Source organism: Harpia harpyja, chromosome 5 (genome assembly GCF_026419915.1).
Source record: "Harpia harpyja isolate bHarHar1 chromosome 5, bHarHar1 primary haplotype, whole genome shotgun sequence".
Lineage (NCBI taxonomy): Eukaryota > Metazoa > Chordata > Aves > Accipitriformes > Accipitridae > Harpia > Harpia harpyja.
Window position 1 is genome coordinate 54,741,241 of NC_068944.1, and position 27,408 is coordinate 54,768,648.

The 27,408-nt window shown below is 38.2% G+C and overlaps 1 protein-coding gene across 8 annotated transcripts in view; it reads left to right on the forward strand.

The window, feature by feature from the left end:
* The window catches only part of MATN2 (matrilin 2), a 76,928-nt gene that overhangs the window by 16,558 nt on the left and 32,962 nt on the right, over positions 1-27,408 (forward strand). For 7 of the 8 annotated variants that reach the window (XM_052786997.1, XM_052786994.1, XM_052786999.1 and 4 more), the window contains exons 3-6: positions 7,528-8,097; positions 12,577-12,699; positions 17,126-17,248; positions 23,933-24,055. In XM_052786997.1, the coding sequence (XP_052642957.1) occupies positions 7,528-8,097; positions 12,577-12,699; positions 17,126-17,248; positions 23,933-24,055 (939 nt within the window). The remainder of the gene's footprint in view (positions 1-7,527; positions 8,098-12,576; positions 12,700-17,125; positions 17,249-23,932; positions 24,056-27,408) is intronic. The other variant, XM_052787000.1, reaches the window with a different exon arrangement.

Genomic DNA, 27,408 nt, shown 5'->3' on the forward strand with positions numbered 1-27,408 from the left:
TTCCTCTAACAAAGCCTTTTCTTTTCCCTTCTTCCTCTCTTCTCTCTTCTCTTTTTTTCTTATTCTTTTATCTTCCCCCCTTTTTCCTTTTCCCTTTTTCTTTTTTTTTTTTTAAAGTGATCTGTAAGTTTTCCACAAGGAGTAAAGAATATCTGCTGCTACAGAAAAAAACGAGTCGTGTACTAAACTCCAAATGCTCTTTGTGTTTCTGAAGTTGTTTGTTACAACCCCCACAAATTACTGTGAAATACCATTTCTGTTTGAAAAAGTTTGCCTTGACAATAATTCACTGAGTAAAATTACAAACAGTTTTTATGTGTATATTCTCAAAGAGCTCAAAGCCTCCTCTGTGTATTTTGTCTTGAAGGAAGATCAGGCCAAATGAAAGAACGCTGTATGTTCAAAAGTGTGGTGGTTTTGGCTTCATTGTGAGTACTTTAGCTTAATAATTAAAACAGCACATATGTGCAAAATTAACTTGAAAATCCTGGAAACAGCATTTGCATAACTTAAGGAATGCCTTGTTTTATAGGCATGAGTAGGTAATCAGACACTATTGTGAATGAAGACAATATGCCTTTAAATTGCTTTGGAAGCTAGAAGACACTGATTTAAGTACTGCTGAAGTGGTAGAACTAATGGTTTGGCAGTGGGCATGATGTCCCACATATTTTGGGGGGCAGGGGGAAATGGTATATGGCACTATCCCATGGTGCTGTTTCTGAAACTATTCTGGAAAGGAGTCTGATACTTAGACCGTTACCAGTAGATAGAAATATGTGGTTTCAGGTCAGCTGATCAATGAGTAACATTGAAGTTGCTAACAGCTTTCCCTGTAAACAGGCATGGGCAACTTTAAAAAAAAAATATGGATAGGAGTTTTTAAAATGTTAAGCTAATGTCCTGAAAGCAGAACAGCACAAACTCATTAAGGTTACATTTTTTCACCGAATTTTCTACGCTGCTACTAACAGTCATTTACTTTCTCTATCTGTTCTTTCTCTAATAATTTCCAACAGCACCCCAAGTAGCTCAGGCAAGATAGGAGTTTCAGATCTTCAAGGAGAAAGATATGAAGATCATCTTGTCCCACACAATCACCTTTTTGTGTGTTGTGATTTGCTGTCTTACAGATGTGTGCAGGAAAAGACAGTCACACACAAGAGTAAATGCCTCCAGGCTGTCTGTGGGAACTGGATTCAAAGTAGCGTTAACTGCGTGTACTACAAGGTTTCTCCATCATAGCTCAGAAAATGAGTTCCTACTCTCTCATGGGTGTGAGGTATGCTCAGCTGAGAGCACGTAACATTTGTTTCCATCAGGAAGTGGTGGATAGATGATGCTGCTGGGACTGGCATGGGGATATCAGGATGCTTTATCCCTCTCTCCAGGTGTTCCCCTGCCTGCAAGGGAAAGCAACCTGCTCCACGGTCCTCCTGACCATTAAAGCAGGTTTGACTCCTGTCAGGAAACCCAATAGTTTCCATCTCAGAACAGCTGAAATATGCAAAAAGAACTAAGAACTTGAGAGTATCCCTACACCATACTTTGGCTTCATGCCAGAGACAGCACCAGTCTCAGTAAAGAAATAGAGAAATACTAGGAGTCAGTTTTGGGACTCTGGAATTAGAGAGACTTTATATTAATAATGACCTTGTTATGTTGGAAAGGATGACAGGGAAGGAATAGAAATGGTGGGGTGAAATGAGAACAAGGTAATGGACCGTTCCGCAGTGACTGATAATGAAGCATTTGCATGTAGAAGGAAATGGAAATCTGTGGACAAGAGCCTCCTGCTGTACAGTTCTCCCAGAAATTTTGGAAGTTCAGAGAAGATTTTGTCAGAGGCAATAAAGTCTGGGGGCTGTGTTGCATTTAGAGATTGTTCCCAGATGAAGAAATTTGTAAGGAGGAATGGGTGAGCTGCCAAACTCATAATGAATCTTTGGGTTAGGGCCAGAGGCCTGTGAGTTTGGGGAAAGTCTCAAAGCAAGGATGGGGCCAGGGAGTATGGGGGCAGGTCTTGGGGCCAGGATCTGTCCCAGAGCTGGCAAGAGGTGGAGTCACCTGCAGAACGAAGTGCAGCACATATGCCTGCCAGGAAAGGGGTAGTGAGCAGTTTCTAATGTTCATTCAGGAACTAGGTATGATTATATCTGAAATGCACCATACCATCCTTTGCCCTTCTTTGAATTAAAATGAGAAAAAAGAAAGGAGTGGAAGGTAACTTGCACAAAATGTCTAACTAAAGCCAAGAAGTGCTTGGAATTACTGCTATTCATCATTTAATCTTGGCAACAACCACAAAATGTGTTTTCCAAACAGAAACAATGTTACATTAACTATGTACTTCATGCTTGATCTTTGCAAATGAAGGTACTGCAGTTTCCTAGAAGGTGTATGTAGGTAATACATAGATATGTCTTTCTTCCCATCTGAGCGTTTTGCTCTTGGTATATTTATGAATTGCAAATTTGAGCATTCTTTACTTGTATGATCGTATGGCAAGAAGATTAAACCTTCTTGATGAACTAAGAAATCTTTTGGAAATATCTGAGAACCTGTCAAATCCAATCTTGCTAGCTGGATATTTAGCTAGGGAAAACCAGAATTCTGGACTTCAAGAACAAATACTTGACACCCAGCAAGTTCATACATTTTGAAACAAATTTGATAGGAGTTACACTGAGATTTATAAAGAAAGCAAAGATTTATAAAGTTGTAAACAAAAGAGAGGCAAGTAAGGTTGAAGGCTAGAGGGAAAATGAAATAATAAAATGGCAAAGAAAGACAAAAAATTTAGGAAGAAGTTTTAAAATGTGCTAGCTGGGAGAATAGTTTTATCCTCTTTTATTTTATTCTGAGTGAAGACTTTTGTTCTGTTAGTCAAAGATAAAATCTAAAAATAAACCTGGTGTTATTGCTGGCAGTGTAGCAGGACATGTAATTTTTTGTATATACGTTACTGTGGAGTGAGCTAAGAAATACAATATATTGAGTCTTAAAATTGCCATTAATGTGTTGCCTGCTCAGGCAATAATTTTTCTATGATCTCATTTTTTCTTAACTGATCTCATCCCTCCTTTTTGCTTAAATTTTCTTACTCTATAGCAAACATCTTCATGGAACTAATATTTACTTGTTATAAATTACTTTTTCAATGTCTTAACTTTGCTGTAGTATTTACCAAATTGAGCTAACCTCCTTTTGCTTTGCATACAGCAATAGCTTTCTTTAATATTTATCCATTCTCATGTATTAGGATAAAGACCTACATAACCAAATAAGTAGTATCCAGATTTAAAAAAAAGTAGTAAGGAGTCATAAAGATGTAGGACAACAATAGAAAATAAATAACTCATTTTTAAATGATCTTTTCAAGGGAGCTGGCTTGCAAAAACTTTTGAAAAATCACCATCTAAAACTTGGGCCCTTTGAATGTGTTCAGTTTGAATATCCCAAAATGGAAATGTTTAAGGAAATTAAACAGTGCCAGGGGACATTCTTGGGAATTGGGACTCCACCATTATTGTTGCTTTTAAATTGCTGGAACTGTCTCTGGCCCACAGTGATTAGCACTCCCCAAGCAATCTCTGTGCATCATTCAGAGGCTACAGGGGGACAGGGATTATTCTCAGTAGGCAGCTTGCATACAGCCACTCTATTTTAGCAGGAAGGTGAGTTTAATGCTGTGGATGCAGGCCAGCTGGCCTCTGAGCTTAGCTTCTATCTTAGACTGCTCTCTGGCACTGAGACCAGTGGTGTAAAATGGCCTGCTCCTGTACTACTAAATACCCCGAGTTTGCAGAGTAGCTGCATCCACGTTGCTTATTAGGTTGGATTCCTGGCTCATGCTACTTCCCGTGTCATGCCTGAGGACTGTTTGAGAAAATGTTAATTGTCCTAGGACAAACAATACCAGGAACCGTTCTAATGATTTAACAGCCTAGAAGAGTCAATTCCAATGCCCAGGAAAACTCCCTGGCTCTGCTTTAGTTATATTAAGGCAATGTAGCATTAATTAGAAATAAGCTGAGAGGGTACAAACACACTCTCAGACGGAGACCCTGGGTGGATGAGCAAAGTCAAAGCAGTGTGAACTTCTCAAAGCCAAAGTAGGAGTTCAGGCCTGAGCATAATTTGCTTTGAGAAAGGAGTAGAAAGAAACCTGCAGGGATCAGAGAAAATAATTTAATAGAATTTTCAGCTTTAGAGGAAATTATGTGAAATATTCTTTTAAGTTTTCTTTTATGTATCTCTTGGTAGTTGGATCCCAGCTGGAGTCTTCTAACTGGAACTGAAATTTCCTTGCATTGTTAATTTTGCAAAGGTGGCATCACTGTAACTGTCATTTACAGAAAAACTGGATATTGAGTGGAGGAGGAGAACTATTGACTTGACCTGTCCTTCCCTTGCCTTGTCTGTCCTTGCCTTGCCTCTCCTGGCCTTGCCTTTGGATAATACAACTCACACTGAGGGTTTTTTTAACTTTTGTGTTGGCAATACAAAACCTCTGCTGACTTAGAAGCAGGTTTATGGATGAGTAGCTCTTTTCAATGAGTATGTCACTTTTCATAAGAAGAGTGGAAGGGAATTACTTTGGGGTATGAGGATGTTTGCCAGTGTTGTGAGAAAGTTCCTTGTTTAAAATGAGAGCTGGTAAGAGGAAGAGGTTATAGTTTACAGAGCAAGTGCAAAAGCATGCAACTGCTAAAAGGTATCACTGAAAGTGTATCTGAGGGTATGAGTGTTCAGATCTGTTAGTCATTACTGATCGCCACTCTTCAAAATACCACCCAGCTGGAGTTTTCTTAGTAAAAGAGTTACATTTTATTTTTCATGGAGACCATCTCAGTTAAATCAACTAATAATTACAAGGTTAATAAAAATTCCCACCAATTCAGAAGACAAAGATTTTAAATACATTTTAATTTGGAAATGTTTGGTATTTCTATAGATAGAATTTTGCTAGTGAAAGTAGTTTTGAAATATACTGTATTACATTCAGACTGATAGATTTATCTTAAGTAATTTAGCACAATGGGGTGTGTTTCTGGTAATACTATCCACTAACACCATCCAAGATTTTTCCCACCAAGATTCATGCCTGACTTCAAAGTACATAACTGAGTCTCTTCAGACTGGGATCCAAATCTTTATATTCAAATAAAAAGGATTCAACACCATGGCTATAGTTTTGACTTGTTTTAAGGGAAATAAAATAGCAGTCATTTTACTCTTCTCCCTTCTCTATCCTTGCCCTCATATACACACACATATTCTTAGCATTTTTTCTGTAATTATCTTTCTTTCCCCTTGCTCTGCTCCCACAAATCGTATCTTAGCGTTATCTTTGTATTACAACCGTGCTGGAGTATTTCATGTTATATTAGTAAAAATAATTAATAATTAGATATGCCACTAAGATGGTAAGATGGAAAATAGTTAATATGTCAGGATATCTGTATCCCATTAGAACTGGAATTTTGTTTCTGTTCAATTTGGCTTGCATTCAACATCCTCTGATTTTGAAAGAATAAGCAACCCGAGCATATTCCTACGCTTCTGAATAAAGCCATACTGTAGACTGCACATGAATAAATCCAGGCAGTCATTTTTATTGTCATCAAAGAGTATTTTTATTCTATGCCCACAAATGTTCTTGATAATCTATGAAAGAGGCCTCTGAGCTAACAAGTGAAAACAGGCATCTTTCTCACCCCTTGCCTTGGCAGAAGTACATGATTAGCATTCATCAGCAGTCACAAGTGAACTCATGTAAAGGCTTGTCTACAGACAGATGTTCTTCCAATTGAGCCTTTGATTGGCCCACTTGTACTTGTGCAGTATGACATGACCTTTAATTATACAGTCAAATACTACTTTTCCACCAAGCATTTGCCTCATTCAGCGTACAAGATGGATGCAAGTACACTAGGAATTGAATTGGGTTGGGCAATAAGGGAGATCGCTGATTAGGAGTATCTCAGTTTAGTAAGATGAGGATGCCACTGCAGTTTGATGAGTATTCTTGCCACCTTTAATCTTTCAAGCCAGGCAGACAAACAGGCAACTAGCTACCTCACAGGTTTATTCATAGCCACAGGAATTTAAGAACATGAGCAGACACTAATTGAAGCCATAGGCCCATCTAACCCAGTGTCCTGTCTCTGACAGCAGTCAAAAGTGGATGCATATGAAAAAGTTTAAGGACAAGGCAATACTACCTGCAGGTATTTCCCCAACTGCCATGCTTTTGTGGCTCAGGGATTTCCTAATCTGGATGGGTCTTTAATGTAAGTATTAAACCTCAGTTGATTTCTCTTCACCAGCATCCCATTAAGCCCTTTAAAGTCCTTTTAATCTTTTGCCATATGCTGCCTTCTGTGGCAAGGCTCGTGGCTCACCTCCCCCTGCTTGCCTTAAGCCTGCCATGTGCTGGCTTTCTGTGAATGGTCAGTCCCTATCTATTCTCATTATGCAACTCATGCATATGTCTCGTATTCTTTCAAAAAAGAAGGATGCTGAGCAGAAGCCAGAGGATGTATTCAGAGTCCCAGAAAGCTTGTAGCATGCCCAGAAGGCAGCCAGCCTTCACTTCTGCTGTTATCCGTGATAGCTTGGCCTGCCCGTCTCTGCTATTGTCAGATATAGACATACATTGTGGTATTTCTGCTTCAGTTGCTCTTGGAAAAAAAAAGACTGCTGATGGCTGAAATAGAAGATTTCGGGAAGTGTATGAGTGCTCTTTTGGCCAAGTTGAGTGCCCCTGTAGACAACAGGATTTTCTCTCTGATGCAGCCACAGAATTTCTGTGTGATGCTGAGCTAGTCCAATAGACGAGACTTTTCCCTGATGGCCATTAATTACGTGTTTGAAATCATGGGGTTTGATTTGCAGAAGTGCTGAGCACTCACAGCTGCAGTTGACATCATTGAGAACTGTACTTTGTACATGTGAAGTGCTGCTTAATGCCAAGTTCCCTGAAAAATCAGTCCCTTCCCATCTCGTATCAGTCACTGCAATTAAGATACTTTTGACCTGAATTTCTTTGTGTTCTGTTTTCCCTGTTTGTAATGGAGGACTGATACCACCCTGCCTCATCAGTGTTAGATTTCTAAATCCTCAGGCACAAAAAGCATCACAGTGTAGCCCACTCTAATAGTAATTATGTAATTCAGAGGGGGTTTCCATCCCATGTGGGGTATGAGGTCAAAATCTCAACAATGACAAAAGGGGCTACAGCACAAGTATCTACCTATTCCACTGCCACTAGCCATTCTGGGCACTGATCTCAAAAAAAAAAAAAAATACTGATCACAGAATGGGCAGCTTTTGTTATTTACTGGAGGCTGAACTTACATTGCCCAAGCAGCCTTGGTTCTGGCATCTCCTATTTTTCCTGTATTTTCCCAGCACTTGGCAAGGTGTTTGTTTAGACAGCATGTTTGAGACGTCAGGTCAACCTGAACTGATTTGCATTGTGAAATTCTTCTAAAGTATTTTTGTTTGCATTTTGCCTTCCAGAAAATACTTGCAACAACAAACGTCTGGACCTTGTCTTCATCATTGACAGCTCTCGCAGCGTACGTCCTTACGACTTTGAAAAAGTGAAGGAGTTCATTTTAACCATCTTGCAGTTTCTGGACATCAGTCCTGATGCCACCCGCGTAGGTCTGATTCAGTATGGCAGCACAGTCAAACATGAGTTTTCACTGAAGACATTCAGGAGGAAGCAGGATATCGAAAGAGCAGTGAAGAGGATGATGCACCTGGCAACTGGCACCATGACTGGACTGGCTATTCAGTATGCAGTGAACATCGCATTTTCAGAATCAGAAGGAGCTCGACCTCTGAAGCAGAATGTGCCCCGAATTATCATGATAGTGACGGATGGGAGACCTCAGGATCCAGTGACAGAGATTGCCACTAAAGCACGTAACTCGGGAATCTTGATTTTTGCCATTGGAGTGGGAAGAGTAGATATGAACACGCTGAAGTCCATTGGGAGTGAACCGCATGAAGAGCATGTGTTTCTGGTTGCTAATTTCAGTCAGATTGAAACACTGACCTCTGCCTTCCAGACTAAACTTTGTGGTAAGGTTTTTATCTATAGTTTGAATGCATATATGAAAGTAAAACACAGAAAAAAAATATGCATTATAATAAAAAATTTTTTTTACATGGAACTTTATCTGTTAGAATATATATATTGAAAAAAAGGGAGACTAGCCAGACAACATTCAGAACAACAGTCATATATATGGGGAACAACTAATTCTACTGCTAAGTGCCATAAAATGTGATCTAATTCCTAGTGGTCATAAGCAGTGAGGCAAACAGACATACCATGATTTTCCTATTCATTGCATAATAGCAATAAATTTACAACCCTCTGCTATTTGAATATTAGATGTTTCATCTATTGATTTTAAATGTGATCTCCCTTAGTACTGAAACTTCAAACTGATAAACAGTCTTTTGATTATTTAAAAAATTCTATGGAGTTCATGGATTCCTCTTCCAAAGCTTACATATTAATTCTATGCAAACAATTATCTCTGCACATGCCTTGTGACTGGAATTAAGACACAGAGACATGGTAGTGGTTTTATTCCATCCATTTTACAGACAGAAAGTTAGGAAAAGCCATTACAGTTATTTTATTCATTCATACAATAAAGTAAATAATATTTTAATAGGTGTTAATTTACACTGAGAAATCATTTCCATCTGTAATCCCCTGATAAGAAATTACCTTTTACAAATATCATGGCGTACATAATTCATTTTATTCAATCTGTGTACTTAATAGAATTTTCTTTTTTAGTTTTTCCTGAGATAAATAGAAAGAACTTCATGCAGATTTGGCATTAAACTGAGGCATTTTCAGCTGAATCCAGAAAAAGAGTGCATGGTGAGATTGAATGCTCACTCATCTCTAGGGATGCTTTTGCCAGAAAAGAACTGAGGCTTATTGTCAGGATAGTCTGGAGAATTTTCCTTACTTGGTCTCTTCCAAAATTGTTTCAAAGAGCAACAGGGCTCCAGCTGAACTATATCAGCACAGAACACCATCACAGACATTCATCAGATAATAGATTTTTTCCTATTTCTTCCTTGCCTATTATTAGCTGGCATAGTAAGATACTTTTAAAAACCAAGAAAGAATAAACTAAACATGGATTGAGAGTTTAAATGGAATTAACAGCAAACGCTTCAAAGCTTGATCTTACTGAATTTTTTAATTGCATTTTAGAAAGAAATCCAGTACAAATACCACTTACTCTTTTTTTCAGACTAGGCAGTGTCCAGTAAATGTGTTAGACTTTTATAGCTCACTTTTAATCCAAATACATGTGATCCTCTATAAAACCACCCCCCCTTCAGGTGGAGGAGTATGGAGGTGACAAGGTGACAAGGATTGCTGCTGCCTCCTTTTCTCCACAACATTTGCCGTGTCAGGAATTGAAGGTGAGATCCAAAAATACACTTAAAAACCCAGGCCCAGATGCAACAGAGAATTTAAGCTGTTAGATTCTTATGGATTTCAACTTAAGGGACTAAATTGCAGATAGGATCCTTAATATTTTATTGAGTCTGGGCTGTGAAGCAGCGTTCAGCTTGCTGAATTTCAAGAGAGCAATCTAAGCACCCATAGCCTCTGCTTCCTAGAGCACCTACATTCCTCCTGGGAAATGTGGTTATTTTTTTTAAGTCCTCCCCAGTGTGGACCCAGAGGCAATATCATTGTAGCCGAGTCAAACATCTGGACACCTTGTTTCTTTGCTAGAGCAATTGAAGGCATCCCTCTGTTCGAGTCTCCTGGCATGCAGTCTGCTGGGCTGCATGCTGTGGGAAAAGACCTTGGCACCAGAGCTCTCCTCGTGTCTGGATTGCCCTTATGTCTGTGGGAATGTGTCTTCATGGTTCCTGTGAAGATAAGAGAAAAACCTGGCCATGCGATGAAGCTCTGTGGGGAAAATAAAAAGTAAACCAAATTAACTACTGTTTACCCATGAATGGCAGAGATTACCCAGTGCATAGCAGCTGTATTCTCAGAAGAATCCGTATAAACTGGCTGTGCCCCATCCTCTGCTAAGTCAGACTTTCCCTACAGTTGCTGCCTCTGGCTGCTAAAGATTTGGGGGTGTCAGAAACAGCAGTTGAAGCCAGGGGATCCCAGGGGCCTCTTTTTATTACCAGTCAGCAAGGTAAAAGAGAAGCAAACAGTAACCTGGGAAATCAGGGGCATGAGGAGTGAAATGAGTTGAAAACTCGTAAGAGAAACAGAAATGGTGACAGAATCCAGGAAAGGAGGTGGAGATTGAATAGAAGAAGAGTGAGAAAGACAGAGGTTGGGATGGAGCAGTCAGGAGCAAATAAAGTCTTTATTATTATTCTGTGAAGTAGATAGTGGTGTCATCCCCATTTTACACTGAAGGAACAGAGGCACAGAAACAGGGTTAAGACTGTCAAGATCACCCACTAACTTTAAATATTTGACTCAGTGCAATTCCTGGTCTGATTCTCTGGGGCATTTAGCATTTTTAGACTAATATAACATACCAGTCACTTGCAGCTGAGAGAGGCCTGCATTCTTGCAAATCCAGATTCAGGTGCCTCTAGCTGAACATATACAGTGTGAAGGTTGATGCTTGCTTGAAGATACTGATATTATTGTTTTGCCCAGAATCAAATAAGGACCCTGTGACATAGACAGAGAAAAAATCCAGTTCACAAGGCTCACATTCAAATTCCTTAACTATGAGATCACCCTTTCTATTACTTCAGTCCCTGGCTGTGTCCACCAACACCTCCTGCAACAAATGAGGTTACAGAAATCACGCATACAGCAGCCTCCTTCACCACAGAAATCTGACTGGTGACCAGAGTACCACTGATTCTTTGAAATGGGTGCAACAGAGACACTTTGGAAAAAATTTTATGTGATAGTATATCAGAAGATTGGTAACAGATGGTAACAATATATTCTCAGAAGGGACTGAGTTATTGGGAGGCCTAACATTGAATGCTTCTTTTTTCTTCTTTTTTTTTTTTTTTCATTTTTTAGTACTCTGTTTTGCAACCTTATGTTCTTTTGGTATGGGAGGACTGACTGTTTTTGTAGTAACATTCGATATGTTCACGTTCTATAGCATTAGTATATGGTAAGATTCTCTGATGCTTAAACTACTGAAATTAGTATATTTTTGTCGTATTGAAAGTGCTTCTTTGGTCATAACAAGCTATACCTGATGTTGAAAGCTAGTAAAATACAGCCAAGAGGAAACTTGTTTTTAGAAAGTATCAAAGGTCATAAACTTCATTTTCAGAATGACAGAAAGATGAAAAGACAAGAAGTCCAACCAGGTCTGTATTCACGTAAATAAAAGTACTTGGGAAGTTGTATTATGGCAGAAAATTATGAGATCCAAAAAGCTGATTAAGAGTTTTGGGAATTGTGGTGGTTTGTATATTAGTAATAAATGCGTAACTGGTAACCATTCCAAAGACCAGATACATAGTACGTATCTCAAAACCACATTTTTCTTCCACAAGTACCACACATACCACATGTTAAGTTATTTATCAGGCTTCTGTTGTGGCTGCTAGAAGATTACTGTTAATATCTATTCCATAAATTTTGAGCTTTGTCAGCCTAGCACATAAATCCCTAATTGTTGTTGAGCAAAATATATTATTTTCCACACAATGTCCTCTGAGAAGTAATTCACCTATGTATTACAGAAATTACATACAAGCAATGCTCCAGTGGAAAGAAAACACCAAGGAGATTTCTTAATTCCCAAATACTGATCTGGAGAAAAGTAGTTCAGCAATGAGTTTGACACAATGGGCCCACTATTCTTTTTCTTTCTTACTGTCTCTGTTGTATTTTACTACTTGCTATTAGAGACATAAAATACAAACAGATTAAAAACAGACTCAGAAAGACTATACTCTGGAGTGCAGCTCACCTCAGCTCCCACTTACTGAATCTTGGAGATGCATGACCTCAGTGTCATCCTGTATTGCTTTTATGTTCCTCTACATTAATAACTAAACAAGCAAGATTCTTTATCAAGTTGTTCTCTAGTCATTCTTCTTTAGTATTGTGCTGCGTGGTGATTTTCTTCATTCAAGAAATTGAATGTCCTCTAGAATAGTTTGTACTTAAATTCCACTTATTTTCTAAATTTGAATGTGGTAGGTTTGCTTCATTGTCTTCTTGGGACCACAAAGTAATTAGTGTTTCCAGATACTCTATTGTATATTTTTGTTTTGTTTATATCTCTATTCCATATGTAATTTCATGTCCAAAAACATGCCACCAATGTCAACCAGATAGAAAATATCTAAATTCATACTTTTTTTAGGAATAAATACATAGTACTGTTTGTTAAGGATTTTTTACAGTGTTATAGGCTTGAGCTTCCATTTTTGTCTTTACTATCAACACTTAATTTGAAATTTCTGAATTACTCCAGTAAATTTTCTACACTTTTTTTTTTTAGTTGTGACCACAAGTAAGAAAGACCAGCACTTAATACTGTTTTACTTTTTTTCTTTCAGTGCCCCATATGTGCAGTACAGTTGAGCATCGCTGTGATCACTTCTGCATAAACACCCCTGGCTCCTACGTATGCAGGTGTAAACAAGGATACATTCTGAATGCTGACCAGAAGACTTGCAGCAGTATGTTATCTTTCTTAACTTCTCTTTTTCATGCTCCCCAAAAGTGCTTAACATCACATACCCTTTTTGTTGGGCTCATAAAGAAGGACTGAGCTCAGTATATAATTAATGGTAATCATCAGAAAGAGTCTGAAAAGGTGAAATTGTAATTCCTTTTCTTGTTTTGTGTAACTGAAGTTCTTATAAACCTTTCTGAAATACATCAAGCTAATTTTTATACACAGCTCTGCAGAGGTACACTGTAGCTACATAAAATTGCATTTTAATTTTTTGGTGTAGTAAGTTCAACAATGAAGCAACAATCAAAGAAAGAACTGTTTTATCATCTCACATGAAGTGAATCCAACTACTTTAGTAATTTGTCCAGATAGCAACCAGTACTAAAGAGTACAGAACTAAAGAGTACAGAAAGGTGCAATAAACCCCACACTAGAGAACTGTGAAATAACTTGCCATTCTGAAAAGCTATTCCTAACTGCTGCTTGAAGTATAAGGGTTTGCAACTGTTCAAAGAATAGATTCAAGTCTTGCTTATGCTCTCATTTCCTTCTTTAAAAGAGTTGACTTTTTTCAGTTTTAAGTAGTTGGCTTTATAGTTTATAATAACAAAATGTATTTCACTTTAAGTGTAATCTTAAGCAGTATTTCTTTTGTCCATTTTAACTTGCTTCCTAGTAATTAACAACAGACTATGTTAGATGGGTATGCCAAATTTATTTCTGTATCCACCATTACTTTAAAGAAATTAAGTAATACTATTTTTAATTACTTGTGGAAAAGGTATTTGCTAAAAATGCAGTTTATTATCCCACAACAGTGCATGGATTCAAGTGAAATTTGCCTAACTGATTTTAGCCAGAAGAAAAATTTTGGAAAATGTCTTTTCAAAAAGCTGGAGGAGACAGTCATGGTGAGAGCATAGGATGTACCCCTCACAATTGATAATTTAGAATTAAGCTGAAGGATGCAGGCTCAAATCCTATCCTTGTGTTTGAACTCACATGTTCCACATCTCAGGAAAGTGCCGTAAAACAATCGGGTATCTTGGGATTAGCAGGTTTTTAGTTTCTCTTGCTTAGTGTTGTATTTTATATCAAATACTTAATGATTACTGAAACAGTGAGAGTATGTCAGTATCTGAGGCGACTCTGCAGCTTGGGGATTAGAGTCCTTACATATGCAGTGGGACACATGGTTTCAGTCAGAGCCTCAGTAAATAGGAATGGGAACAAAAGAATGTCAGCACCGGAGTGATCTGGGCATTCTCGCTGCTGTGTGGAAGCGTCTTCAGACGCTTTGGGCTACAGCAGGAAACTGCTTTTGAGCTGGTCACCTCCTATGCTGTCGAGCTATGGTATGAGTTACTTCTAGGAATCTCTGTTTTCTAGTCCTTCTCACCAGCATCCTTCACCAAATGTAGACATTTGTCATATGCATGTGTGTGAATTATAGGGGAATATTTTGTGTTAAATGGAACAAATTTAACACTTTATTTGTTTTTTTGTTTCCTCAAGGAGATGCAAAAAAATTCAATCCAATCTGGAATATTTCCTAATTATTATTTGGTTTAACAGCTGAGTGAAGACAAGAATAGTGACAAGAAGAATTTTTCACACAGCCTGTTTTCTCTGCTTCTACATAGTTAGTATAGCTCTTCAGAAAGAGGGTGGTCAGAATCCCAAATGATGACTCCAACTATGTAATCACGTTTCAATAATACTCTCTAACCTATTCTTTTCATTGTGTCCCTCTTAAAATGCTTCTCATTTAAAATTTTTGTATCATTTAAACCTTTCTTTTAAACCCTCCTCATGCTATTAATTTTCTTAAAGAATTTTTAAGAAGGAATTCTTTTGTTTTCAACTATCTGGAAATTATTTGAAATTCAAAATTTCTCCTTTTTTTAATTTCCTCTCACACATTTTCCCTATCCTCACCCCTAATATCAATTTTCACAATTGAATTTTTGGGGGAGTCAATTAAAAAAGTTTTAATTACAAGTATGAAAAATTCTTTCTTTATTGTGTCTTCTTTTTTATTGTGTTACATTTCCATGGTTTTTATCAGCGAGTAGTTCAGCTTTTGGGCACTGCACTGTTTCAAATTATAGATTTATTTCCAAGAGAGTTTTGGAATTGTGGTAGTTTTCCTACTGGTGACCCATGCACAGTAGCCCTCAATATGTTCCCTCTCTACCATTTTTTGAAGCCCATTGCTGCATTGCTTTACTTTTTTTTCGCTATGACTCAGTCTTATATTCGTTTTCCCCACTTACCTGTCACACATTATTTGCTTGACTGTGTACTTGTTTTGATCATCAATCAGATGATACTACATTGCAGTTTGCTAAATATGAAAGGGCAATGAGTCATTCAATGTGTTTGTAGCCTACTTCTAATGGACTTTTTTCTACATCACGAAACTATAAACTAATTTTAGCAATTAGCACTGGAAATCTAATATCAAGACCCATCAAACTGGCCTTAAATGTGCTAAGGTAGTGCAAATCATTGGTGAAGGAGGGAGATGATACAGTAGCAGTCTAGACAAGGTCAGATCATTATGGCTAAAAACTCCCCAGAGAAGTAACAGAATTCATGAGGAAAGGGGACCAAACCTGGACAAACTGAACAGCTTATTTCTGGAGGGAAGGGGAAGTATGGCGATGGAAAAACCCACAGTCTGTGACCATTTTAGTTACTTTCATTGGCTGCTGATTGTCCACAAGTGCAGAGACATGTTCCTCGCTTGACCTCTCAGTAAAATAAATCTTCATCATGTTTATGTTTAGTGCAATACATGATCAACATAAACCAGATGTATTTATCTAAGGTTTGGATGTATTTGTCAGCTCTTTCATGAACAAATAGTTTCCTTACATATCTATTTTAACACTTTCTAAATTAAACCATGCAGAAAAGATGAATGGTATGTACCTAAAGTTATACTTTGTTTTCATTCTTCTGTATCTAAAGTTATACTCTTTTTCCATTCTTCTGTTCCCTTTTTTTTATGTTGTCAGAGTACACCATATCAGTATGCAGTTCTTAAAAGCCCTTAACCAAATGGTTTCAATCAGCAATGAATTGATAACTTTGCTTCAGGCTGGAAAAGGGTGCATTTCTCTTTTGAATAGGTGATAGTTTTGTTCCTTGATACATTTCATTATAACATTATTTCTAAAAAAATTATTTCCTTGCATTGAAGGAAGAAAATCTGCCATACTTGTGATTTGTTGCTTTCCACTTGGGGAAAAAAAAAAAAAGGCAACTTGGCTATCTTCCAGAACAAAACTAGGGGAAAAAAGTTCTTTTGTTTAACTTGAAATATTGTTACATTTATTTCATTAAGATAGTTTTGCATCCATGCAAAGGATGCTCCTTTCACATACTCTGATCTAACTTTTCTAGAGAAGAGTGGTTGTGTCAGATAATGGCTATTCTTTACTCATTACACTGTATTTGTTTGTTTAACTTAATCTGTTCCATTCTTCCCTAGAGATGTTCAAATCTTACATTAATACACAAATTAGTACAAAAGAGGAAATGTAGCTGAAACAAGCTGGGAAATTATCTATTTGTGTGTGTTTATACTGGAACAAGAGAGTTAAAGAACTGTTTATGCTGTTCATCATGCCGCTTGATATGAAGCAGACAGCTATAAAGGAAAATTCATATTTGCTTGGCTAGTTTCCTCAAACATGTTCCAAAAGCCTTTTTTGTAGCTGTAAACAGTCATTATGTGTTGAGCAGTCTTTGGGCCCGATCCTGAGCAACACAAAGTACTCTGCTTTCCAGAGATTTCATCGGGAAAACTTGGGGTTCTCAGAAAGCTTTAGTCTATTGAAAAGAAAGCCCAATGTGCTTCATTCAGCGAGGTGCTGAACTGAACTCATTTGTCTTTGCAAATTTCCTAATGAGATCTTTTGCTTGGAAGGGGTAACTTGCTATGGTATTTTGCACAAAACTGAAAAATTATAAAACTCAGAAATGAAATATCCCCAAGTCTTTTGGTGTTGTGTTTTCCTTTTCTTTCCCTTTCCAAACTCATCATCATTTATCTGGTAGGGTTATGCAAAAAAAGAAAAAAAAAAGACACAAAGAAACACAATTAGTTTTTTTCCAAAAAACCCTGAAGAATGCTCTTCAAACTTTTTAGAGAAACATACAGTGAAGAAACTCTACTAGGCACCATTGACCCATCAATAGTTGTTGCCTTTGGCTGAAGGAATGAGCTCAGCTTTGAGTGATTTTTCGTGCTGGCATAAGGCTTTCACTGTTTGACGAACATTGGCATGATCTGTGTTAAAATGAGCTCATCTCTAAAAAGCTGTTTATAGCTTTCTGAATTTTTTTTTTTATCTATAGTCTACCCATGCATAATAGAAGGTCAAAGAATTTCATATTCATGCAATTATGTTTTGTAGCTCAGGACCTTTGTGCTGTGGAGAAACATGCCTGTGAGCAGATTTGTGTGAACACACCTGGGTCTTATGTCTGTCAGTGTTATGAAGGGTATGAGCTTGATGCAAATGGAAAGAATTGTGTCGGTGAGTATGAATTTAGCAATTCACATTTATCTCTTGACACAAACCAAAGGGAAATTCAATGTAAATTAATATCCGGTTTAGGCTTAGACAATGATGGGAAGCTCTCTTCTCCAATATGAGTGGTAGATAAGGAAGAATACATATTGGCATGTTCGTAGGCCTTTACTGATAATGAATAGTGACTTGGGAAAATTGTTCCAACTAATTTCACACGGAATGTAACATTACTCTTTTGAAACAACACACCAGATGATTTATTCTAGATCCATGTAGGTGGCCAGCAATGTACTGACATGATATATGTGGCCATTAAAAAACAAAGCCAGACAAACTTGGTAGCTCCTCTTCAGACAGAAGTTATACATGGAAAAACTTGCAAATGGACAATTTCTTGCTATTTCTCACTTGTTTTTATGGTCATGCCAGGAGATATTTCAAACTCTTTTGGGGAAGATGACTTTAAGGAAAGTTTAGCCCTCCTTAAGAACCCATCCACAATGTGCCTTTAATTTTCGCTATGGGCAGTAAAGAAGCAAACATCAGCTCTAAGAATTACAACTCAAAAGAGTGAGTGTGGAAATACAGTGTAATAATATTTTTAACACAAAACATACTTCCCTCTTTATTACCACCTAAGTATCTTACTCTTCTTCCTCGTTTATACACAGTAAATACTTTTAGGATAATCTCCACTAGCCTATTAACCTTCTCATAAACTTTTCATCCCATGCTACATTTTGGGAAAATACTGTCTTCTGGTATCCACCACAAAAAAACCCTAGTTAGTCCTTGAAAAAAAATCACCTTATTTGTTAGGTATTCTCTTCAGGCAAGCACTTAAATGCATGCTTAATTTCCAACACATGCTGAAATCCCATGGAAGTGAATCCAAGTGAATCCTTGACCCCAGATCTGCCACAGGCCACCACAATGCTTTTGTCCAACAGCTTACTCTTTCTTGTCATTTTAAACAACTCTAACATAATTTAATCTGTCTCTTACTACCTTCACAGAGTTATTCTCTTGCAGGATAATCCTATTTTGAGGCACAAAATAGATGACAGTTTATGGAACTGAACTTTCTGCATGTAGTTTCACATGGGACACACAAATGAGTTGCTGAGGATTCTTAGACCGAGGGTAACATATGCAGTTTTGAAGAACATTCACTCTGTACTTACTCTTCAGAAATGTTTCCCTTACTTGTAGCTTCATGATCTCAGTGCAGGAGTCTTTAAATTTCTCAGCATAATTTACCCTCAGCATAATTTGGCCACTAATATACCATTTTAAGAACCTACTTTCTGAAGTTGAATTGTTTTGAAAATGCAGCTAATAATGGCTATTTAGGCAAGAAGGCCCATTAGATGTTCTGGCCCAAATTTCTACATCTAACACTCCACAGAAGTTCATCCAGTAACCTTAGCTAATCCTCATGACCTTTACCTGTGTTAGAATAAAGCATGTATTTCTCTGCTACTGATTTGACTATATCCTGAGGCAGAAAATCCATGACTTCTGTCGATAGGTTCTTTTATCACAAATTCTTTCCTACCATATATTCTAATCCGAAATATTCATGCTTATTGTCATCAGCTGTTGTTACCATTTTCTATTAAGTTGAAGGGTCCTTTACAGCCCAAGATATTCTTATCGGGAAGATAGCTACCATAGCATCATAGGGATGAAAATAAATTTTGGTGAAATTCTTTGTATGTCAAACCTAATATTATCCTCTATAATAAATACAAAGCCTATTTTTCTTATTAAAAGCTTCGAAATATTTCTGTGCCATTTATTAAATTTCTTACAGTGGCGCTTGTTTTTTGCCTGTTAATAATTCCTCTGCAAAGTCTGAAGAGTGCCATTTGGAGATGTGATACATCTTTAACATTTTTTTTCTCCCTCCTCACTAACTCTCTTCGGCATGGAAGGATACAGGCCTATTATAAGCTCTATTGATGACACTTGAAGCTTTCATATTCTCAATTATTTTCAATTATTTTCAAAATACAATTCATGCATGGGTTCACTATGGTATCTTGCATTTTATAGCTGTCTTTCCTCTCCACTTAGTTTCTATTCATTTATAACTAGTTTAGCAAAAAACCATGAACTCATGCTATTCATACCCCTGCAATAATTAGCAGTATTAATTGTGATTTTAAAGCACGTTATTAGTACTTCTATTTTTCAAGTTTCTTTTGCATTTATGTGACCATTTATCTTTTTCATTTCTTACTGATGCAGATGAATGGTTCAATGTATATTAATTATGTTTTACCCTTGCAGAACTTAGCCTCTCTACATTTCCTGAACAGGAAAAGATTGACTGGGTAATTTGCGGTTTTGATGCTAATTTGTCTGCAAACCATATTAGCTATCAGTCTCCAGAATTTGACTTTTCATATTTGAACGATTTGAGATTTTTGAGGAATATGCTGCTACCAAGAACGTACAGCTTCCGCAGATGTGATCACAAATGAATAATCATCCTTGCTGGAAAATCTTGTAAAGGAGACTATGTATAGTTCTGAATCAGTAGTGATAACTCTCAGTTTTCATTACTCTTAAGCTAGTTAACCATTCCTTTCTGTGAAGTATTTATTATCAAATAAGCAGGATCAGAAGAAAGATCTTGAGGTACACATATACCAGAGACCACCGAGTACAATGACAATTTTGCAAAAAGCAGTGACTTCATTAAGGTTACTCTCTCCTCTTCATCCAGAGAATGAAGAGAGAATTTCAGTAGGACATACACATTGCAGTTCTCTGAAAGAGCCAAAGGTTTCTCTCTAAGATATCTAAGACTTCTAAAACGTTAACTCCAGCAAAAGTAAATGAGGGTATGCAGAAAACTCATTTCACAGGCAGGTTTACTAAGTTCCCTTCTTTCTGATGGGCTAATTTCTCTGGTTAAGGATCAAAGGCAATACTAATTGCTTTATTGACACGTCAGCCAGTTACCTGAATGGCAATAATTAAATAAAATCTCACAACCAGCAGCTCACAACATATCCATTCAAAGTGATCACTGAATGGCCAACGACTCTGAGTGTTTGCAACACACGGTTTACAAACAAATTTGTAGACTAAACAATATTTGAAACTGTCTGCTCAGTGATAAGTATGGCTGGCAGAGCACTATCACTTTGCCTTTTTAAACAGCTTTTCATGTTAACTTCCCTTCTTTCACATGAACAAAATCCTGTCAGTTAAAGTTTGATGGTAATGAGCCATTCTTTCTCCATCCTGTGGCTGGCCACTTTGTCTCTCCACCTTCTTGATGTTGCTGGACATACTGTCCTCTCTTTCCTGGCACTGGTGCTAGACTGTCTCCATATTGCTGCAGCTGTTGGGCTTGGGAAGTCTTCTCCTGGCAGTGGTCTGGCTACTGGCACCTCTCTGCAGTCCTGGCACTGCTAGATTTTTTTGGCTGCTTTCTAGGTTCTTACGAGTCTTCCATGAGTCTGCTCTACTCTTCCCCCACATTCTTTTTCATCCTCCTTATATGCCTTTACTTATTCTGTCACTTTTTCTTCCTACCCTTTTCTTCTACCTTTCTGCTTAACTTACTTAATTTTCTTATACCTGAATAACCTATATAAACATCATCAGAGTAAACCAACAATACAATAGAAAGGTGACTCATGCTGTCCACAATTCAGAGAGGGCAATGTAAGCACCCAGAGGGCAGAACTGGTAACTGGAAGTAAAAGACGGCTCTCATCACTTACCAACTAATTCCAAGCAAGAAAAACAGGTTGGAACAAACATGGGTAGATGACAACCAAATTAATCACTTGCTCACTAAAAAGGTCATTAATTCATCCTTTAGAAAAGTTTCTTATTGAAATAGGCATGGGCTAACATTAAAAACAGTGAGATCTTTAAGTATTCACATTCTAGTGTATATCTCGTGACTCAGTACAGAAATATGAAAATAATAAAACTTAAAAAATTAGGAAAATATTCTGCTTTGCTCTTATACAAACTGTATATTTTCCTCATACCAACTAAAGGATTACAGTACTTCAATATAAGAAATAGAGATTTATAATTTTTCTCAGTCTTTTCAGTAAGATTTAACTCCATGGACAACTTACCTACTTGCTGACTGGAATGCTGTTAACAAGTTTCCCTTCTAAGCAAGTACCACTGAAATGAAACATGAAGCTGAAAGTGAAATGAATTTGTAGGTCAGTTACTAGTGCCAGTCTGCAAGGCTAAGCCTGCCTGGAATTAGGGCAATTTGTATATAAAAATTATTGAAAAAAGGGAATAATACTTACCCCCAAAAGCAATTGTCAAAAGAGTGTTCTCACTTCTTAACTGTGTTAGTGGAAAGGCATTATTTAAGTTGGTATGCTCATGATTCTTACAGGCCAACAGACCTACTTCTGTAAGAGGTCCCCAGAAGGCTATAAATGGAAAAAAGCAAGCCTGGAAAAATTAGTTATTTATTTTGTTGGGTTTTTTTTCCTTTCTGTCCACAGTACATTAGCAGCTGCATAGCCATAAGAAGGCTCTCTTTCCTCCCTCAAAAGATTGTAATCTGAAAGCGCTTAGGGTCATAGTTGCTCAGATGTTGATAATAGAGCATTCTAAGGCCTGTTTAGTTGTCCCTCAAACAACAGAGCTGGTGAAAGGACTGGAAGGAATGTCCTATGAGGAGCGGCTAAGGACTCTGGGTTTGTCTAGTTTGGAGAAAAGGAAGCTGAGGGGTGACATTGCTACCCACAGCTTCCCGAGGAGGGGATGTGGCGAGGGAGGTGCTGATCTTTTCTCCCTGGTATCCATGGATAGGATGCATGGGAATGGTTCAAAGCTGCACCAGGAGAGGTTTAGACTTGACATTAGGAAGCATTTCCTTACCGAGGGAGGTCAAACACTTCAACAGGCTTCCTAGAGAAGTGGTCAATGCCCCAAGCCTGTCAGTGTTTAAGAGGCAATTGGACAATGCCCTTAACAACATGCTTGAACTTTTGGTCAGCCCTGAATTGGTCAGGCAGTTGGACTAGATGATCATTGTACGTCTCTTCCAACTGGAACTATTCTATTCTATTCTATTCTATTCTAAACTTTATCATCATTAGTCAGACATTTGCAGGTATTGTGGTAGAAATGCATTTCACTAGGGTTTAAATACAGAGGAGGAGGTGACTTTATGGAGTGATCCATATGGACTGTTTCCCAGGTATGATGCTAGATAGAAAAAAATCATATACTCTTTGGCCTACTTATTTCTTAATGTGTCTTTTAAAACACTTGAAAATGTGCATGTGGTTAGAATTAATTTAAGAGGAAAGCTGACTAATTGTATGACACATTATAACCTTGAAATATATATTCAGTAAATATATTTTTATATGAAGCTATTCAGTCTGGAAACAGGAAGGCACTTGCCAGGAAAATGGTCTCGCATAGTAGCCAGTAAGTAGTCTAATTTGACATGATTCAACACAAATATTCTGAAGCGTTAAAGAAGCTCTTTCAAAGTAACTGAATGGATTACCTGCTTTCCTCACTAGCTGACCTTGACTAAATATCTTAGCACACCTGAATATATGCATGATTTGCAAAGGCATGGCTATTGAAGAAGGAACTGATATCATTAAAACAAATTACTCCTCTTAGAGCAATTTGGAGGCTCAGCAGTATAAAGTAATGAAAAAATTACTCAGTTGGCAAAGAAGGGGAACCTGTCTCGTTAAATGTCTGTGTGAAGCTAAGCACATTACTGTCTTCTGCAGAAAGAATCAGGTAAACTTGCCTAATGTGGGCTTGGCAGCTCTTTGGGGACAGAACACCTGTTTTGTGACTTATCTTTAATTTCTTCTAAGACTTTCTTTGTGAAGAAACAGCTTAACCTGAAAAGAAATTAAAAAAAAAAATCATTTAACTTCTTAAGCACTTTTGAATGGGCTTGACTGAGTAAACTCTAAAGTATTACCTTATTAACCTTTGGCAATCTATCTTGTAAATATGGGTTTGTGTCGTAAATGCACAGACTTACAAAATAAGTGACGGATGAGCTATGATATTTTATTTTGCTCATACAAAAGGTGTTATATAAGCAAAATATCAGTGGTGAATATTAGCCTGAAGCTCTCAGGCTTCATAGCTGCAGCTGCTTTGTACAGGATGAATCTCGAGCACATTAGAGGGAATGAATGTACTGTGACAGTCCTTGATGTAGAAGGTATCACCATGGGTCTCCTAAATACTCAGACTACAGGAACAGCTCTTGAGAACTAATACAGCTGGGAGGGAACTAAGGAAAAGTAGAGCAATTCCAGGACTGGGACTGGAGAGACAGAAGACAGAACTAAATCAAACAAACTTTGCTACGCCCTGGTCTACAGTGTGAACATCTGGACAGAGTTACTGACTGAGGCATGGTTTCCAGATCTGAGAAAACATGTTGAGAAGGCTCCTGACAATCTGAGAGCTGATAAATATTCAAAGGGTAGGAGAAATGATCCAGGATTCATATAAAATATGATTTACCAACTGATATTGAGAGTGCACTACTTTCTGCAGAAAGGCTCTTCAGGACAGAAATTATGTCAGCTTTTCCTTCTTTTATAGCTACTCTGTGTAACTAGTACCATAATATCTATGCATAATAGTTCTAATTTTGTTTTTCTAATTGTACACATTGGTCTTGTTCTTTTTCAGTTGTAGACTACTGTGCTTTGGATAACCAAGGTTGCCAACATGAATGTGTTAACACTGAGGACTCCTACTACTGTAGATGCCACCCAGGGTTCATTTTAAATCCAGACAAAAGAACTTGCAGAAGTAAGTTGTGATAAGGTTTAATTATGAACAGTTTGTGCTTCTGTCTTCCAGTTCTCAGCAGTAATACTCCCATTGGTCCTGGGAACACTGAATAATGTGTCAGGTATAGAAAATGTTGGAGCACCCTGGAAGCCAAAGGTCTTGAAAGCAATGCAAGTTGTTTTGGGGGGTAGTTTGGGGTTTTGGGGGAGGGGCTAAGGGTAGGAGTCCCTCCTATGAACAGGAAGCTTTTAACATGAAACCAGGCTCCTTTTCAACAGTAAAAGCCCAAAGCTTTGTCTTGCATAGTCTCTTTGATTATCCAGATTTTTCAGTTAGAATATCATGTCCCTAGCTGGGTAAACAAACAAGTCTGTGCAAGACAATTTATAATCTGCTCGGTTTGTAAGACGAGCTACAATTAAATAAGAGTAGTTCCACAATCAAAGGAAACATTGCAGCCTATTTTCCTACAGATTTTTCTCAAGAGTGAGTTCTTTGATAGTGTGCCAAAGCTCCGGCAACATCAGTATCTTCTAGCAAGCTTCCATGTTTCCATCAGGTTATAATAACTTCATGGCTTTGCTTGTTTCTTGTTTGTCAAACTAGGTTGATACCAGGCGAACAAGCTCAAAAATTACCAGAGTTAGGAGTGGATATAAAGCGGAGAGGAATTGACAGACCAGAAATTACTCTTGCCAAGGCTTCCTGTAATTGGGAAAACAAGCTAAAAACTCCACTGTGTTTAATGTCATAACTCAGTTTCATGAAATGTGAAGGGAAAACCTTAATGTACCTTCCTAGTTACCTTTCTTCATAAATATGGGCCTTGATAAAGAAATGTTACTATTGTGTCTGTAAGCAGACAAACTCCATTAGTTTTAGGTGAGTGGAACTGCTGATGCCAGTGGTGAATTTAGCCCATATTATTGAATAATGTGTTCAAACATTATTTCTCAAAAAATGCATCAATATAGCACCGCATTTCTGTGTTTTTACGGCCTTGGGAGCATTTCAGTCTTTATGATGAGAGACTATGTTAGCCTATAGACTGTATTGTATATTATGCTTGGTATCTATTTCACTTAAATTTAACATTTAGAAAGAAAACATCTAACCCAGGCTGTACATCTGACCTTATGATCAAGGAAAAGAAACACACACTTCTAGAAGGTGATTGCTCACAGCTCTGACACAAATTTATGGAAGTGCCTGTATTTTCCTTGACTGTGCAGGGAGCCTGAATGACTTGCCAGGCTAGACACCTAATTTTCAGATGGTCAGAGTCAGGGGAGGTGAATTTCCTGCCTCCACAAGGGCCAGAATACAGTTTGTACTTGTTCACATTGCTTGTAAATTGTATGAATTTGCCCATTTGTCAAGTATCTGTCAGCTAAGGGCTGGCTAAATTCTTTTATACTTCCACGTATGCTTCTACATCCATATATTTTTGAAATCTTACTATAGCATAAGTGCTTTCCACTGCACAAACACAGATTTTTGTTAATTCCTTCTATTTAAGAATGTGTATTATAAGCAGTGCTTTTTCCCTGAGTTTGAACTGAACAAAGACCTTAAAACTGCATAAACATTTTATATGTCTTGAGTGGTTTTTAGCTTATAGTCTAACTGTATGAATTATTTTAACCTGTTTGAATTGATGATGCACAAACTGCTGGAAAGTGAGAGAGTGTTCTGGGAAAATAGTATTTCAGGCTTGTCCTGTCTCTATCCTCTTACTTAGGTATACTGTGCTTAGGTATAATGTGCTGTGCTTGACACAGCACATTGGGCTATATAGACTGTCAGTCTGGCCATGGGCTGCTGTCTATGTTGGAAACACGAAAGCTTTCAAATGCTGGTTGGACAGGATCTCTGAAAGTCATGTACTCTAGCCTCCTCTTCAAAGTGGAACTGCCACAAGCTGTGGATCGAGTCAGCTATGGTTTTGTCTAGTCGAGTCTCAAAAAGCTCCAGTGGAGAGTCCACAACCTCTCTAGGCAACCTGTTCCACTGCTGCACTATCCCTCTAGTGAAAAACATTTTCCTCATGTCCAACGCGAATCACCCAAGCCACAGGTGGTGACCATTGTTCCTTGTTACATCATCTGGCACCACCAAAAAGGGTTTAGCTCCATCACCTTTGTAATGACCTACAAGAAGTAATTGTAGGCTGCAGTTAGATACCTTCCTTTTCACCAAACTCAGTAAGACCAGATTCCTCAAGTGCACAAGTCAGTTGTACTATGTCCCAGCAGTAGGTCTCTGTTGAGCCCTCTTCAGTTTATTCCCTTTAAGTGGGGGGAGAAGGGAAGGGATTGTTCAAGAACTGGACAAAGTATGCCAAGTGCAGTCTCCAGCTGGGCCTGGCAATAGCCCTTGTTGATCCAGAACCTGACCTGCAGACTGACTTCCCAGTTTGACCGTGGCCTTGCCCTGCTGCTATGGACCTACCCAGCGATCACTGGGTTGTGTCAGACCCTGGCTGCCCTCACCAGCAGTGGCCTCACCTCATCCTGACATGCAGGCTGGCTTCCTGACTTGTCCTCAGACCTGCCTCAGCAGCATGTATTTGTCTGATGATCTGGACTTCTGGTTAAACCTGGCTACCATTTCCAGGCCTGCCCTGCTCACCTTGCTTGGGTACTGCAGGGCAGTGCCTGTCTGGCAAGGCCCCTGCCCTGCTCAGCTGTATTATCACCCTTGGCTCCTGGCTCTCCTTCCCTTAGGGAGCAGCTGGCCCATGCTGCTTCTTGACAGCAGCTCACTTCCCAGTTTGTAAAAACTATGGGTTTTTTCCAACCCAGGTGCAGAACTTTGCAATTCTCCTCGCTGAACTTCACAAGACATCTTCTGGTCCAATCATCAAGTTTATCAAAGTTCCTCTGTATTGAAGTTCTGCTATTTGCTTTCAGTCACTGTCCCTAATTTAGTGTCACCCACAGATTTGCTGAGGGTGCACTTTGTGTCATCATCTATGTCACTGAAGATGTTTAGCAATGTGACCCCCAGTACTGTCATCTGTGGTACCCTGGTCATTATCAGCAACCAGCCAGACATGAGCCATTGATCACTATCCTTTGAGGCTGGTGGCCTGGCAAATTTTCACCCCACCTAACAGTTCTTTCTTCCAACCTATACTTCCTCAGCTTCCAAATGAGAATGCTGTGGGAGGCAGCATCAAGAGCTTTACTAGTGCCAAGGTGTATTACATCCACTGATCTTCCCTTGTCCACAGATGCAGTCATTTCATCATTGAAGGTGAACGGCTTGGTCAGGTGTGGTTTGCCCTTTGTAAATCCATGTTGACTATTCCTGATAATCTTCTTGTCCTTCATATATTTGGAATCTGATTCTGAGAGGATGTGCCCCAT